We start from the raw sequence: 16,088 nt of genomic DNA, 5'->3' as shown, positions 1-16,088 counted from the left end.
TGTAGTGAATGTGTTGAGGTCTTGGAGTTGTGTATAGATGAAGTTGAGAGAATGGGAATAGGTATCGAGGGGTAAAGACTTAGGATCCAGAGACACTCCCGCCGGCAAGGACATATGAATGGTAAATGAGGGGTAGAAGTGAGCACATTTCATCAACTCGGCAACAAGACTCGCCTTCTCCATGTCCGTTGAGGCCGAGGATGTGACAAACACCTTGATGGCTGCCCTGCCTCCGTCTCATTGCCCGGCTCCATTCTGACATTGCATGGGTCATGGTGCTAACGCCCACAGACGATTCAGGTATCTCCACCCGCCCGTATGCCTTGAGTTTCAGTCTTCTTCAAGATGCATCTTCGAGAGGACTGCGGTCAACTTTGATATGTTTTGTAGAGAATCCAACAGTCTGTAAGCCGCGGCGATATGTGTATGTAGCGCAGACCGGCTTAAACATGATCAATATTGCTCTAACTTGCTCACCAGGAAACCCGTGCAGGGCCCTCCATCTCCGAAGTTGGGGTCAGCGATGTGGTATGATTGGCTAACTCGTTGTTAGTGACGCCCCGGTCCGCGACCCGTTCGCCCTCGTTTTGGGATGACAGGGATCGAGAGACAGATTGAGCACCTTGAGGGAGTTCTTACAGTCGGTCGAGACGTTTAAAGCATCGCGAAGGCTCCGTCTTTGGAACGATCAGTCCTCACGATTGTTCGGGTTCTCACAAGTCAGCCTTCCAACAGCATACACTAACCCGCTAGCCATACTCACAAATCGATCATATTTCACCATGTGCGGCCCAGATAACTGCACCAAGCCCCGGGGCGGCGCTTTGGCCGTTCTCGACCAACCTTGCAGCCAGCACAGCTCGACAACACCGAAACAGCGACTTCGCGGAGATCTCGCTTTTCATACGCCTGGTCAACCGGGATGCCCTTTCGCGACCCATGCGAGAATCACAGGCGGCGAAGGTTGCGATTTGCAGTCGTTGTCCGAAATGATTGTCGTGATACAGTAAGTAATGCTGACCTGAACGCCGCTAGGTGGGGTTGAGTAAGGTAGCATCAGGTATTGACAAAGCTCTGTTAAACAGTCAGTCCGGCGATCTCACTCGTAAACTTGAAGATTGCGGCTTGTTCGAACGCTTCGCCTTCTCCGGTGCCTCGATCCTCGAGAACGGTTCTATACTGGAGTTGGCGTTGAAAAGACCAGTCTCGCTGGAAGTCGGCGATGATGGCATCATTGGCCGCAGAGTTTCTGTCTTTCCAGGGACAGAGATGGATCACGCATGTGCCGAGGGCATCGTTGGGTTCAACTTTGTGACCGCATTGTGAAAGCAGTAGATCGCATCTGACTTGAGGAATGTGTTTTAGCATGGCATTGGGCGTTTGAGCGAGATTGGCATTCGATATCTATTCATATTTTGGTTCGCGGACTACCTTCGACTTGGAATCTAGAGCAAGATAATCTGAGTCCGTTTGCAAAATGAGCGCATCGACATATTTGATCGCTGAGCTCCATGCACTTATTTTCTCAGGACACTTGGACTAGAAACATCGATTCACGAGACATACGACAGACCTATCTGCGTTTTAAAATTACTCGCATGGTCACCTCAATTCTCTCAATTTCATGGGCCTACCTAACCCACCTTCAACGGAACATCTTCGCGCGTGCATACGTGACTGTAGCTAGGAATCATGAGGATCAACGCATTGTGCAACCAGAAAAGCTCTCCCGCGAGTCTCCGAGGCCGTCTTAGCTTTTAGACATTGCCAACGAGTTTTGAAAATAGTGCCGACTGATTTATTCCTACATTAAGATAGCGGCATTCTTGTAGCGTGAGACGTATGTGGCAAAATAACTTGAGCAATCCATCCCATGAGACCGGTCATAACGAAATGGCCAGACTGCTTCTGAGGCTCTACCTAAACTTTGTTCACACGACATCTTCATGGGGCCTTTTCAAGCTAATTTTTGCCATACTCAGGTGCTATTCAGCTTGATCTCTCTCTTCATGATGATGATTCATAGTCTCATTAATGCTTTATCCACATGGGACCAGAGAACCCCGACGTCGTGTTTTCAAGATGCAATAGTATGTGGAAGAACATGACCTCGCAACCAATAGCTGTGTCAAAGAACTGGATGGAAAGGCATTATGTCAAATCTTCTCCCATTTTCGGTGGAAGGAAATCCCGAGAAACTATGACGTTCGGTGATAGCTTCCTAAGCACTCAAGCCCTTTCAGGGCCATGGGTACATGAGTGAGTACGTACCAGGAATTCACATGTTGAAACAATTAGGAAGGATATAAATACCCCAGATCCTCCAGTAGGAATACTCCAGAGTTTGGAATTGCATTCACTATCGGCAGTCAGGACGACCTACGCTGTGTTGCTGACGGCATTGGTAATGGCTCCGACGACGCATTCAATATCCAGTTGAAGTGATATTACTGACAGAATGCATCATCTGTGGTGAACATGGATCACTAAGAAAAGATTATTGGAGGAAAGCCCTGGCCATGGATACCTGCACGTATTGGCGAGATATGTGACATCATGCGACAAAGCCAAATCATATTCCACATGCTCCAATTACCAAGCGACATACTTATCATTTTGGAATAACTAATAGTGATAGATTGCAAGAGACATCGAAAGGGTCTTGCGACATCCGCGTGCTAACACTTAGCTGTCGAAACGAATACGATGCGAGGTGACGATCAATACGAGGTACGAAAACGGGATGCAAAATCCCCTCATACATCACCTAGCAAAATTTTCGGCAAACCACCGGAACAAAAAGTTCGCCTTCGCCACAAACGATCTCGTTATCAAAGGTGTATGGAATTGTTGAGCACGCTTCTCCAGAGTCGATGATAGCGTCTGCCTGTCACCGGCCTCTGGCGTCTCCACTTCAAGCCGAAGAATGTGAATGGAAATCCAGGTAGTGATGGGCGAAAAACATTTTCCTCGATGATTCTGCCAAGCCAATCCGGCACTGCTGAGCTAATGTGAGACCCGGAGTCTCTGGTTGGGTGTAGTCAAAGCCGAAGGTATTCAGCCTTTAACAGCAAGTGGCTACGGAGTAGTCCCAACCCTAAGTTTAGTTTCTGCTATTCTTGGTTCTCGGGGAGCAACGTAGCATGGCTTGACTCGTGGGGGAGGCAAAATCAATGGTTGGGCAGAGCTCCACGGTTTGCATTTTCTTCCCCTCGGTTCAATGACCCGGGCCAAGAGGTTGGCGGACAGCGGAGCCGGATTGATCGGCCGTTCGGCAGCAACCGACTAACCCGGTCTTGGTCAAAGACAAGAGGGTCTCTGGCGGGCTGATTGGCACGCTTCCTCGCTGTCTCCCAAGCTGGAAGTCAGGGTCTATTTTCAGCATGTTTCTGACGTCAAGCAAACTCTGTCTTCAAAGAGCCTCTTCCCGTTCTGGAGAGGTTCGGCCTGGTTGGGAAGTGAAAGACAGCCCGATGGTCTGTTAAGCCCCTGCCACAAATATGGGGTCATCCAGACGCTAGCTGAGCCATGAGATCATGAGGCCCGTGGAGGTATTGAGCTGTCAACCTTAACGGGTTAGTTGCCGGGGCGAACGGCTAAGGCGAGGTGGGTTGCTAGTCAATACGAACAACTTAGAACATTTTTCCCGCCCTTTCGGCTCCACAGACGAGCCTCTCGCACACAGGCGAACACGAGATGATGAAGTTTCTCGCCAAAAGAGAGGCGGAGAGATCGACTTTGAGAGTTTTACGATGTCTCGAATAACCTGTATATAATCATTGCAACATCGCTGCTGAAATGTTGTAATCTTCTTCATCACACTCAGCTTCATCAACAACAACAACAGCAACCTTAGAAACATTTCATCGACAGTCATCCTTTTTCATACTTAACATCTCCGGCATTTAACAATTACATATATCTTACCACCAAACAACATGATGAACAAGATCGTCTTCGCTCTGGCCATGGCCTCCGCCGCCGTTGCTGCTCCTCTCAACGCCCGCCAGGACGCCTGCCAGGACGCCTACAAGGCCTGCATTGCCGCCGGTACCCCAGAGGTTGCTTGCTCCTGCACTCTGACCGCCTGCGTCGGTGAGGATAACGCTCGCAACCGCGAGTACTGTGCCTCCGCGACGGCCAACCTTCCCAAGCCTACCTCTACCGGCATCCCCGGCGGCTGCAACCCGGCTCATCCCGGATCTTGCCCCTCCTCATACTTCACCTACACCACTGCCACTGCCACCGCCGCTCCCGCGCCAACCTTCACTTCCATCTCCGGAATCCCGGGTGGCTGCAACCCTGCTCACCCCGGATCCTGCCCTTCGTCCTACTTCACCTACCCGACCCTCACTGCCACCGCGGTGCCTACTCCCGCACCCACCTCCGGATCCGGCGGAAGCGCCCCCGCCTACCCCAACCCCAAGGCAGTCGAGGGCAAGACTTGGACGATCAAGGACATGACCCGTTACTGCGGCGAGAAGAACGACGGCTGCGACTACAACTTCGCCATCGAGGCTGATGGCAAGACTGAGCGCTGCACCGTCATCCGCATGCCCGGCTCCAACGCGGCCACCGAGAGCTGGTCCGACCAGCCCTGCACCTCCGGCTCCAACTTCAAGGTCTCGTGGGGCTACGTTGCCAACCCCGCCCCTGCTTTCGCCGTCGTCACCGTCGTCAACGGCAAGGAGCTTGCCTGGTTTGGTGTCTCTGACATCAACGGCAAGCCTGTCACTACTGCTCCTTCCAGCCCCTTTGGCTCTGGACAGTTCGGCAACCTCGGTCCTGAGCAGGTTTACACCTACTGAGCGGCTTTGCAGAATTCGACTCCAAAATTGCATACATTGATTTTAGCGACCATTGATTTGACGATACGAAACATCGAGGCATATGATACGAAGCATGGAGAAGGTACCCCAAACTAGACACTCATTATGATAATGTTAAATACTCCCTGTACATCATATATGTACAAATACACAATCCTTAATTATTTGCTCCTGCAAAAGACTCTATCGCTTGATGTCCCTCCTATTTTGGACCTCATTGACTTGATAATCGCCCTCGACTGATATTTGTATAAAATTCCCAGCTCTACCCCTCGTATCCCACGAGCATAAGCATGCCATCACTGGATTTGATCCACACTGGCTTTCATAGTCTAGACTCGTTCTGTGGTACAATTTCGTGCACATGGCGAATCTGCCTCTTCTCATTTAAACGTGTCAATTGAGATCGCGGACTCGCCGTGGTGAAAAATAGCCGGCGGATGTTTTGGATTTGCTTGAAAACCTTAATAGAGTGTGTAACCCACTTGACGTTTGTACATAACCCCTTCAGCTTATCGAACCAGAGACTGCAGACTCATTATACTGAGTCAAGAAGCTTTCGCAAGGGATTATATGTTTAAGGAGTAGAAAAGGGGGAGATTGAAGCGTGATAAAAGCCCAGTGAGGCGCCGAAAATTCAATCTGTCTTGATTGCACCCAACTGTTGCAACGACTTCGCAAACGCCCTAGTGCCCCAAGACATCTGCAACAAACGACGTTATCGGAATTATACCCAGACTCTCAATCGAAAACCAGCATTCGGCCTCTTTCGCAACCATGAAGTTATTTACGGCAATCTCCTTCCTCTTTGCTGCGATCGCATCCGCCGAGTCCTGCGTCGGCGACGAGCTCCAAGTTTGTGAAGGCAACAGGATCAAGTTCTGTAACCTTGCAAGAAACAACGTCTTCGATGTGAGCAGTCTTATCGAAAAATTGTCAATACCAGAGGTTAACTCTTTCTCTAGCACATGGACTGCGGCAGGCAGAAGTGTCACAACGTCGCTGGAGGAGCGAACTGTCAATAATCTGGGCGTGGCACTGAGGTTGCAGGGGGATATGTTGAATGCAATGACGGCCTGAGACATAGAGGTATTGGGATAAAAGTCATTGATCTGAGCTAAGGCCTGATCTGGATACGTCACGAAGCACGGAATAGTGAGTGACAACTTTCCTGGGGTTATGCGAATGCCAAACAATCATCGGCGATCTCGGCATAACGTCCGTGTGAATCACTGCTAATTGCACACTCTTGATTCCTCTTCAGATGTCCGAATCATGAGTCAACGTAATATCGTTGCACAAATGGTGCCGGCCATGTCATGTGTACATCGACGACACGACAGCGACGGCTAGGTCGAAGTTTCTTGAAATTGGGAAAGACGCATAAAAGTGGACGATGTTGCTACTTGGTCATGACACCTTGCCTCAACTAAATAGGTTGAAGTTTGATGAATGCCCGAGACCAGGTTCAATACACTAACATTAAGTTCTTCGCTCTGAGTCGCACTTTACACAGCTAGTCCATTGTCATGTTCATCTTAGATCCAACCTTCGTGCCGTTGTTTGGAAGTCTAGCCCTCAGCAATGAAAAAGGACGCTGTCTTGAGTCTGTCCCGGGATAGACTGCCGGACCGAATGCCAGCTGATTGTTTGTGAAGTAGATAAATCCATCCGTGGCAACAGAGAACTTGAATCCCACCTTAGTAAGGCGTCCATGATGATGTGTAAAAACAGGCGAGACTTACTGTGTCAGCCCAGTTAATTCTTGGATCTCGCAAGAATACCTGATCAGTCCCATTCTCGGGGTTGAAGAAGTTGATTGCGTTTTGCTCGAAATTTCCGTGGTAAATGAATCCATTCGTGTCTGTCTCAAAGCCGTCAGAAAGGCCCCTCTGACTCTCCGTCACAACAGCTGCTTGAGCTTGTATCTCTGATGTTGGACTATTGTCTCGTAGACGTTCCGTGGGAATGCTGTACAGGTATCGGTTGCCAACGCCACCAAAGTACAACGTCTTGCCATCTTTGCCGAGAGCGATACCATCAGCTCCAAAAGTCAAATGACCGGCTCGGTTGCCTGCCTGATTCGCGTAGAGCTCACGGCCCCAGATAAATGCGAGAAACTGTCGGTCGCCTTGCACGTAAGGACTTCCGTCAAGGTGCCTCCACGATTCACCAGATCCGAGATCAACGACGATCAAGCCTGTCCGGCCTTCGCTCGAAGAGTCCGTGATGTAGGCAACACCTTCCCCGCTGCTGGTTAGACTAGGGTCCAGGTCAAATCGCACGTCGTTCAGGTATGTATCCGGGTATGCGACAGTATTGGGAAAGACAATGGTCTTGATGACCGAATTTGTGGTCAGATTGACGCCGACTAGCTTTGCGCCACCGACACTGGCAGGGACGAGAACGCCTTGAGGTGTCAAGACTCTGCCAGTATCCAAGATCCAAAGACGATCCGCACTGTCAATGACCACGCTCTGAACACCAATCAAGTAGTTCTTGTAGTTCGCGCCCGCCGGAGGAGTAGTGGTGAAGTTGATCGCGCCGCCAGGTGGATTATTGAACTCGGCACTCGGGTACGGCTTCTCGATATTGTTATCAAAGAGCTCGGCAACCGTGTACTTGCCGTTGGTTCCATCATTTGTGTTATTTGGGTCCAGACCACCAGGGTAATTTGAGAATTTCCGTCCAGTTGACGATACGGCAACGCCTATTCAAGCAGATGAGCGTCATGCGCGATTTTCATTGACTTGGTAACATTACCCGTGGGCCACTGGTCATTGTATAGATGGACGACTTCGAGGGACGGACCACTTCGTCCAGAGTCAAAGATGAGGTTCTGTGCCCTCGCTGGATGGAGACCAGCCAGAGCTGCGACCAAAGTCAACTTGAGAGAAATCATAACTGCTGAAAGGTTAAACTAGACTTGCTGCTGTTCTTAATTGAGAGCTCACGGAGCGCTACGTCTTTTGGGGCAGTATATTAAAGTGACATTTGGACTATTGCTTATATGCCCTCCATCACCTCGGAGAGTTCGTGCTCCATTGGGTCCATGACGCATGCATCTACGTCTGTTCACATCACTTTGAGGATTGCAAAGCGCCCAAACTCAGCGTGAGTGGCCAATTTTCTCATTCCTCAACTCGCAATTCTCCAGAGTTCGCATGCGGACACTCGCTTAAATGCCTGTATTTAGTCGCTAACCACCACTGCCGTGGCACTAATTGTTGGCGCTACCACTCCATGAGCTCATCCTGCGGGGAAGCAAGGAATTTAGTATCCTAAATCGGCGGGTGAAGAGCGTGCCTTTGGGATTGCAGGTAATGAATGCCCGTTGGCAATTATATTTGCTGCCTGCTTAATGTGAACTATGACGAGAAAGGGTCGTCCGCGAAACTGATGGAAATAGTTAGAGGAAAGTTCAAAGGCACTATTGGTCCAGTGGGTCGATGTTCTTACAATGTATTGCCGAGACCATCATCGCACACTAAACGTCCCTGAACGGGACTGCACTGAGCACCATCGAGTACGACTCTGCCTCCGCTATTATCCTTGGCCGGAACGCTTTTGGCCGGTGCAGCAATGGCAGATGCCACGAAGCTGCTGAGAGCGACGATGATGATGGAGAACTTCATCTTGAATGTGGTTGCAGAGCTTCAAGAATTACCGAGTTGAATGAGTGTGTTGCGATGTAGTATGCTTAGATCTGGCCAGCCAGGAGTGATTCAATGTTTTTATTCTTGAAATGGAAAGCCTGCTTGCAGGTAGTGACGAGATAGGGATTCAAAAATGGAGAGTTCATCGCGGATTTAATATGACTTTGGGCAATTCAAGCTTAAAAGGGGCGATCAATTCTTTTGGTCGAGATGAGACGATACCAGGGTACAGTTGAGACGAACACCCCGGTCACATCCCACTCGGCTGTCAATACGAGCACATCGCGAGTATCAAACCTTCCCCCTTGTGTTCCACAGTTAACCAACAACATTGTCTCACGTTACCCCACACGCCTCAGGAGTAATGTTTCGCCCTTGGATTTTCCTACATGAGATTTCCTACATGAGAAAATGAAGCACCAACTTTTTGTATCCCTCTATGCTTTCAATCAACTCCGGCACACGGATGAACTCGTCGGGCCCGTGAGCTACCAGGATCGACCCTGGTCCGTACAGCACCCTGTTGTCGCAGTACTCCGCCTTGAGTCGAGGTACGTCTGTCCCGAAAGCCACGGGAGCCGCATCAAAGCCGTCAATCTCCCATTGCAGTAACGCTTCGGGATACTCAAAAACAAACTTCAACTCCACGTCCGGATGTCGTGAAACGATCTCGGCAACCTTGGTCTTGATGCCGGGCAGGTCGGAAACCATGCGAACCTCGCATAGTGCCTTGGCGGACGGGGCGACGATATTATGTTTCTCGCCTCCCTCGATAGTTCCGATGTTGAATGTGGAAGGGCCGAGGAGGTCGGATTCGGGCCAAGTTGCTGCGGAGAGGTCGTTCAACACCGCCAGCAACGCAGAAGTTGCGCTTTTGCCGAGATGGGGGTATCCCGAGTGACTACATCTTGGCTTTAGTAGAGCTTTTGAATGACTATAATCACTTCGCGATCAAGAAGGGTTGACTTGCCATGCGACGCCGTTGGCGATCACTTCAAATGCCACCTGCCCCTTGTGACCCTTTGCAAGTTTGCTCTCAGTCGGTTCAGCAAAGATGCCGGATTCCCACTTTAAGCCCATGTCATTCGCAGCGATCATGCCGTTACCGCCGTTTTCTTCACCGACAACAAACAACAGGGCAATGTCTCCTTCCTGTACCTTGCCTTCCTTTCCCAGTTCTTCGGCAGCTAAAATCTGGGCTGCCAACGGGCCAAGGTCATCGGACGAGCCTCTTCCCCGGATGATATCCCCGTCGATCGTTAGCGGAATATGCGGTGGTACAGTGTCCATATGGGCTGTCAGAAGTACGCGTGTCTTGCGTGAAGAGCCAAGGTATGCGTAGACATTATGGCGAGACGAGTCTGGTGAAATGGGTATGCGCTCGACGGTGAATCCTAGGGAATGAAGATGATGTTCTAGGAAGACACCAATGCTTTCTTCAAGTTCGCTGGTGCTCACGATTGACATGAGCGACTTCAACAAGCCCACCACGGGGTGTTCCATGATAGCAGATGCCATAGCTTTCAATTGGCTAGGATTCCGTGTTTGAGAAATACTTTTAGGCATGAAAATCAGAGTAGCAAATGCTGCGATGAATGTGGCTGGGACGGACCCCTCTGCGTCAACACAGGTACGGAGTTCACACTAGTTGATTAGTTAAGAGAGACTTCCCCAACCGTGCATTAATACTGTAAATTATGAGTCACCACCAACCAACGACCAAATGTGGATCTACCGGCGGAATTGAGCCTTTGCTGGGCTTTGGTCAGTTCGGCCCAACATCCGACTGCCCGGGATAAGCTCCGCGTTGGTTTCTTGGTGCCTAATACCAATGCTGTAGGCACTTAAGTCAACCAGGGTTAGAAAATCAATGCCAAAGACTTTTGACAAATGTTGGGTGATACTTTGGTGGTGATAAAGTAATTACGTGCATCTAAAAAAAGTTTCACGACCTCAGCCAGCCAAAGCTGCAATTGGCTGACTACAAGCCTCCCTAAAGAGTTCTCGTCATAACGTCGATAGAGGAAAGCATCTTCCAAATGCTTCTGATTTTGTCCGCTGCCCGAACTGAAGTCGACGAGTATTTGACCACTGTCGTGAAGGGCCTGGCTTTATCAGTCGTCAGTGAAGTGTCTACATGCAGTTTGGCAGAATCTGTCCCGTTCAACTGTTGAAACATACTGAGAAACAGCAAGTATGCGGAACATAGCAAACGTCAAGCTGGCTCGGATCCACTTTAGAACTTGGTCATTTTTTGGACGCCATCTGAACAAAGCTCTGCCGATGCTCTAGGCATAACGCCTGTGATCATGGCACACCCTACCCACACGATAATGGATGGAAATCCTACTTGCACTAATAACTCGTGGCGCACTGGTGTCCCACCACTTTCCTACACCTTGTAGCTCCGGTTGGGCAGCTCAGGCCAGGGAGTAGAGCTGATTTCCGCATTGGGATCTCCCAAGGTGGGTGGATTCCTTCTCAATCCTGCCCTTGGTGAAGATCCCCAATCAACGATGAGTAAATCTCACCGAGCTCTGCTGATGTCAGACTAAATGTCTCCGCCGGGTTAGCGTGGCATTAAGTATCTCTGATAACTTGCAAAGGTAGGAGATATTTCAACCTAATAAGAGGATGTGCCCTTCCTACCTGCACTCTGTAAGTCGGGAGCACTTGGGAAACACAATTGGAGACATTTCCGCGTTTCCACAGCAGCATCACCAAAGACATTTCTCTCCTCTACATGGCGGACGACGACTCGAAGCCCGTGGGTTGCCATGTCGGCGTTGTCGGCACCGGCGCATTGGGACTTCTTGCAATAAAGAACCTCAAGGAGCAAGACCTAAAAGTAACCGCGTTTGAGCAAAATGATCACCTTGGTGGGCTATGGCACTTCTCGCCCAGACCAGATCAAGTCACCGCACTTCCAATGACTTCTTTCAACACCTCAAAACAGATGGTGAGCAAGACTTGAGTTCTTTTCATCAGCAACATGTGGTACTAATGCATATATCAGGCGCACATCACAGATTTCCCCTTCGCGGATGGTAAAATACTTCACCTACGCCGCACGGGTATGATCATTGCTAACGTTGCCATGTGGTATTAGATGATGCAACACACCCCACTGCGAAAAGTATTGAACGATATCTCGAAGCTTACGCAAAGGAATTTGATCTTCTGCCTCACATCAAGTTCTCCACTAAAGTCAACAAAGTTGAACGAGATAGCGTCAACGGGAAATGGGTTAAATACGCACGATACTCTCCCAGGCATGGAGACTAGCCTTCAAAAGCATGTGTTCGATCGAGTTGTGCTGGCCACTGGGATCGTCAACACTCCAATGATGCCAGATATCAAAGGCATTGAAAAGTTCGAGGGGGAGGCCAAGCACTCAATTGAATTCAAGGACCCATACAAATACACGGGCAAAAATGTCCTGCTTATTGGGATTGGGGCTACAAGCGCTGACACGCAGTCCTTTCTCAAGAAGGCAAACGCTCGCTCGATCACAATCAGTCATCGTCAGCAGTTCTATCTGGTAAGTTGCCGGACCTCCAAATGTGGTTCGAGCTTGTAAGGATATGGTTCTAACGCGATCACAGGTCCCAAAAATGGTCCAGGGTAACGCTTTTGACCACAGCATGACGCGCCGTGCCCTCACAATCTTCCGAAGTCTAGGTGACTGGTGGCCCAGGGCTTGCGCCATGGTCTTCACAAACGCTTTGGATAGCGCCCGAAGGAAAGCATATCCCTGGCTCAGCAAACATCCGTCGTTCGTGGCCCCCCGGGTTCTCGCAAGCGCAGAGCATCGGATTCCGGTTCTATCAAATGACCTCGCTGAGAACTTGAGGGACGGTATCACTCGTACTGTCCCTGGGGTGAAGGAAGTTACTGGCCCCAAGTCGGTCACTTTCACAGACGGTACAGTTCTAGACGATATTGATGCCATCATCATCTGCACGGGATACGAATACGATTTCTCGGTCATTAAAGGCCCAGGTGACCCTACCGACCCTGCGAAAGCGCCCGATCATTTTGAGCGCATCAACGCAACTCGATTCAAGGACCCTCATGTCCAATTCGCTCGCTTGTATCGAGGGTTTCTGTCAGAGGAGTATCCTGAATCACTTGCGTTCATCGGCCACTTCTTCATCTTGAAGGCGCCATTTGTGTTCAATGACCTCGTCACGATGGCGCTCGCTAGTCTCTGGAGCGGAAAAGTCTCTCTTCCCTCCGCCGACGTGATGACACAAGACATAAACAGACACTACGACACCGTTGTGGATACCCTCGGACGCGGGCCGCTACCCCACCTAGGATTTAGGATGTTCGGCAGCGACACTTACAGGTGGTTGAACAAGGTTGCAGGAACCGGAGTGACGGAGAGGGTTGGCTGTTTCAATAGGGAGGCCTGGAAGCTTTGGTGGAGCGACCGAAAATTCTACAGCTTGCTCATGGACGGTGCCGATTCACCGGCGGTCTACCGGCTTTTTGAGACGTGGCGGGGCCGGAAGGCTTGGCCGGGGGCCCGCGATCAAATTTTGAAGGCTAATAGGGAGGTGAAGGAAATGGGCGAGGAGTGGAGGAAGAAGAACAGCGCAAAATCAAAGTAAACTTGCTGCCCTTTGTGTATTACGTATTTGACAACGAATCCTCTCATGACGTTGGAGTAGGCACTGTCAATTATAGGTAGCAGTAATCAGTCCAAGGCAAGGCATACTATTTTTAGGTCTTCACGACCGGTTTCAACTGTACGTGTTAGGTTAATGACGAGTGTTGCACGTCTTTGATAGTAAGGTAATAGAAAGCCATTACCCCGAATGTTCCTATACTTTCACGTGAGGGGTGATAGTGGTGGTCATCAGACGATCGGCTATTCGTGAGCCATTTCAACAAGCAATACTCCACTTTCTCCGCGGCACGACATCGAAGAGAGCAATGTCGCCATCACCACAGCGAAACCGGAACAGACAACGCTCTTGATATCTGCTGTCTAAACATAAGAGACTCAACTTCACCAGAGCCAACGAGCTAACTTGGCATCGACTAGTCGGAAATCAGCAGCATCTTCGGATAGTATAGGCTTCTTGGGCTTTAACTGTCACAGGAGACACCTAGCACACCTTGTGTATCACTATGGCCACCGCTACTTTGACCCGGCCAGTACAGCCGGACATCCAGTATGCCCCGAACTACCAAAAATTCCAGGCTCGGACTGCGCGCCGAGTTCAGGAGCCTGGTCTTCCCACAAGCCTGCCTAAGAGCCTTCCGCAGAAATTCACGAGCGATATGGTCTGGGAGGGAGCAACACTAGCCAACGAGTACAATTGGACGTATGCCCTTACAACGGAACAGCTTGACGAACTTGACGCAGCGCTCGCTCACTTTAGAGGTAGGATGAATTGCCCTGCATGTGACCCGCAAGATGGTAACCGGTAGCTGATTATCCCACAAAGCGCTGAATCTGCCCCTCGGCCACATCAACCAGGAAAGCTTTCCCCTACCCAAACTTCATCCTGAGCTTCGAAAGCTCTCATACGAGTTGCACAATGGGCACGGATTCTTCGTCATCCGTGGTCTCCGTGTGGATGAACACACAAGAGAAGACAACATCATCATTTACGCAGGCTTGTCCTCGCACATCGCACCTCAACGCGGTCGCCAGGACAGGCAATATGATGGGAAACCAGCTGATGTAGTTCTTACTCATATCAAAGATTTGACTTTGACGAAGGACAAGGGCCAAATTGGCAGTCCTGCTTACACCGCGGATAAGCAAGTATTCCATACGGATGCTGGAGACATTGTCTCCCTATTTGCTCTCTCCACTGCTGTGGAGGGCGGCACGAGCAAATTGGCAAGCATTGCGAGGGTTTACAATGAGATTGCTAGTACGCGTCCTGATCTCATCCATACTCTCACGCAAGACTGGCAATTCGAGGTGTAAGTAGCTGCATGCCAACGCGAATGGATCGATGCAACGAGACGAGCATCGGCTAATGATTTGTTTGATTGCTAGTTTTGGCAAGCCCGAGAAGTCCTTCACTTCCCGACCTTTGGTGCACTACCAACCTGCTACTTCAACGACGCCTGAGCGTTTAGCTGTGCAATACGCTCGTCGCTACTTTGTCGGTTACGGTGCGCTCCCACGAAGTGAAGAGATTCCACCGATTTCCGAGGCACAAGCGGAAGCACTCGATACTCTTCATTATCTCGGTGAAAAGTTTGCCGTCAACCTGGATTTCCAGAAAGGTGACATTCAGTATGCCAACAACATGGGTATCTTCCATGCTCGGGATGGGTTCACCGATACTCAAGAGCAGCAGTAAGTTCATGCCTTAAATACTATAGGTTTCGAGAGCATCATCGTATTAACAAGCTGTTTCTCAATCGCCATAGACGCCATCTGCTACGACAGTGGTTGCGCGACCCAGAGTATGGCTGGGAGACGCCAGAGCCATTGAAAGAAAGATGGGCTCAATTGTACGAAGGCGTTACTCCAGATGCTCAGATATTCCCTCTTGATCCATTCATCCGTAGCGAAGGAAACAAGAGTAAAGGAAGGTCATGAGTTGGTCATCTGTAACTCGGTCTAGCATGTCATAGATGTATGACGTTTTGGCTTCTGGGGGTCATGTCTGGGCAATGTGCTCATGAAATTCGTTCTTACAAACCGGCCTAGCCAATGAACAGTCTATCTCTATAGGTGCGTCCTAAGCCATGAGGCTGGGATGACCATGGCCAGTCGAGTACTCGTTTGGGTTTGGGCTCAGGGAGTGCCGAGGGGCTGATACACGTACCGACTTTCTGCAGTTAAGTTGACAGGAAGAGCAAGGTAGACGGGATGGAGCTGCCGTTGATAATTAGTACAAACATCGATATAACCATTGAAAGAGATTGGGTTAGTACCTAGGGAATTCAAGCGGACCTTGGCTCAACCAAAATGCCTTTTTCGAGAAGGGTTGGATACCTGATTTGAACAATCATATATGAGTCACCAACATGCCAAGAGTTTCCAAACTTCCAACCACAACGAAATCTGCCTAAGGTAGGTGGAGATTGTCATGGCACTCTCGTAATTACATCAGTCACACCAATCTGTCTGGACGGTGGTGGGAGGTATATTAACCAAGACACCGCTCCAAGATCAAGGTCTAGATCAAGCCGAGCCCGAGCATCAGTGCGCTTGTTCCAATTTTCTTAATTACCAACTTCATCGCGGCGAAGATCAAAATCATTCCAATGATTGCCCTCACAGACCTACCAGTCGAGATTCTCGACGTGATCTGCACCTCACTTTGCTGTCATTGTCGACAGCACAAAATGAAGCTCGACAAGCCGAGCGCCCCCAAGATGTCGATCGAGGATTACGGAGAGCGGCTTGGGCCACGCCGTCTATGCCTTGCATTACGGTCACTACGCAAAATTTCTGAACCGATTTTTTCTCACGTTTTCTTACACCACTGCAACATGAACTGCACGAACGAAGAAACAAACTTGACATCTAGGTTGTTCCGGTTACTCAGAACTATCGACGAAGACTCCCATCTTTCTTCCTGCATCAAGTCCATCGACATCAAAGCATTTGGAGAGGAATGTG

The 16,088-nt window shown here is 49.9% G+C and overlaps 7 protein-coding genes across 7 annotated transcripts; 4 read left to right on the top strand and 3 right to left on the bottom strand.

The window, feature by feature from the left end:
* Positions 1-782: 782 nt before the first annotated feature.
* On the top strand, positions 783-1,326 carry BDZ83DRAFT_577118 (uncharacterized protein; the record flags this gene model as incomplete). The annotated part of the gene is made up of 2 exons (XM_060504987.1): positions 783-1,006; positions 1,086-1,326. The coding sequence occupies 2 exons, from the start codon at positions 783-785 to the stop codon at positions 1,324-1,326; spliced, it is 465 nt and encodes a 154-aa protein (XP_060365192.1).
* Positions 1,327-3,661: 2,335 nt separating this feature from the next.
* Positions 3,662-5,030, top strand: BDZ83DRAFT_620559 (uncharacterized protein). Its single transcript, XM_060508200.1, has one exon. The coding sequence runs from the start codon at positions 3,939-3,941 to the stop codon at positions 4,806-4,808; it is 870 nt and encodes a 289-aa protein (XP_060365191.1). The 5' UTR covers positions 3,662-3,938; the 3' UTR covers positions 4,809-5,030.
* A 1,061-nt stretch (positions 5,031-6,091) lies between these two features.
* BDZ83DRAFT_620556 (major royal jelly protein-domain-containing protein) lies at positions 6,092-7,794 on the bottom strand. The gene is made up of 3 exons (XM_060508199.1): positions 7,593-7,794; positions 6,575-7,539; positions 6,092-6,516 (listed from the first exon to the last, which is right to left on the bottom strand). The coding sequence occupies exons 1-3, from the start codon at positions 7,729-7,731 to the stop codon at positions 6,346-6,348; spliced, it is 1,275 nt and encodes a 424-aa protein (XP_060365190.1). The 5' UTR covers positions 7,732-7,794; the 3' UTR covers positions 6,092-6,345.
* Positions 7,795-8,197: 403 nt separating this feature from the next.
* Positions 8,198-8,464, bottom strand: BDZ83DRAFT_751938 (uncharacterized protein; the record flags this gene model as incomplete). The annotated part of the gene is made up of 2 exons (XM_060514123.1): positions 8,198-8,225; positions 8,289-8,464. The coding sequence occupies 2 exons, from the start codon at positions 8,462-8,464 to the stop codon at positions 8,198-8,200; spliced, it is 204 nt and encodes a 67-aa protein (XP_060365189.1).
* Positions 8,465-8,670: 206 nt separating this feature from the next.
* On the bottom strand, positions 8,671-10,179 carry BDZ83DRAFT_620554 (uncharacterized protein). Its single transcript, XM_060508198.1, has 2 exons — positions 9,456-10,179; positions 8,671-9,386 (listed from the first exon to the last, which is right to left on the bottom strand). The coding sequence occupies exons 1-2, from the start codon at positions 10,049-10,051 to the stop codon at positions 8,885-8,887; spliced, it is 1,098 nt and encodes a 365-aa protein (XP_060365188.1). The 5' UTR covers positions 10,052-10,179; the 3' UTR covers positions 8,671-8,884.
* Positions 10,180-11,228: 1,049 nt separating this feature from the next.
* Positions 11,229-13,101, top strand: BDZ83DRAFT_719377 (flavin-binding monooxygenase-like-domain-containing protein; the record flags this gene model as incomplete). The annotated part of the gene is made up of 5 exons (XM_060512167.1): positions 11,229-11,444; positions 11,502-11,532; positions 11,595-11,731; positions 11,781-12,026; positions 12,091-13,101. 5 exons carry the CDS (start codon positions 11,229-11,231, stop codon positions 13,099-13,101), a joined length of 1,641 nt encoding a protein of 546 aa, XP_060365187.1.
* A 270-nt stretch (positions 13,102-13,371) lies between these two features.
* On the top strand, positions 13,372-15,495 carry BDZ83DRAFT_620550 (TfdA family taurine catabolism dioxygenase TauD). Its single transcript, XM_060508197.1, has 4 exons — positions 13,372-13,880; positions 13,945-14,431; positions 14,508-14,813; positions 14,888-15,495. The coding sequence occupies exons 1-4, from the start codon at positions 13,625-13,627 to the stop codon at positions 15,057-15,059; spliced, it is 1,221 nt and encodes a 406-aa protein (XP_060365186.1). The 5' UTR covers positions 13,372-13,624; the 3' UTR covers positions 15,060-15,495.
* Positions 15,496-16,088: the final 593 nt, after the last annotated feature.

This window comes from Colletotrichum acutatum, assembly GCF_030867785.1.
Source record: "Colletotrichum acutatum strain CBS 112980 chromosome Unknown BDZ83scaffold_44, whole genome shotgun sequence".
Classification (NCBI taxonomy): Eukaryota; Fungi; Ascomycota; class Sordariomycetes; order Glomerellales; family Glomerellaceae; genus Colletotrichum; species Colletotrichum acutatum.
The sequence above is the reverse complement of the archived record's forward strand: the minus strand, read 5'-3'. Positions and strand labels throughout refer to the sequence as shown.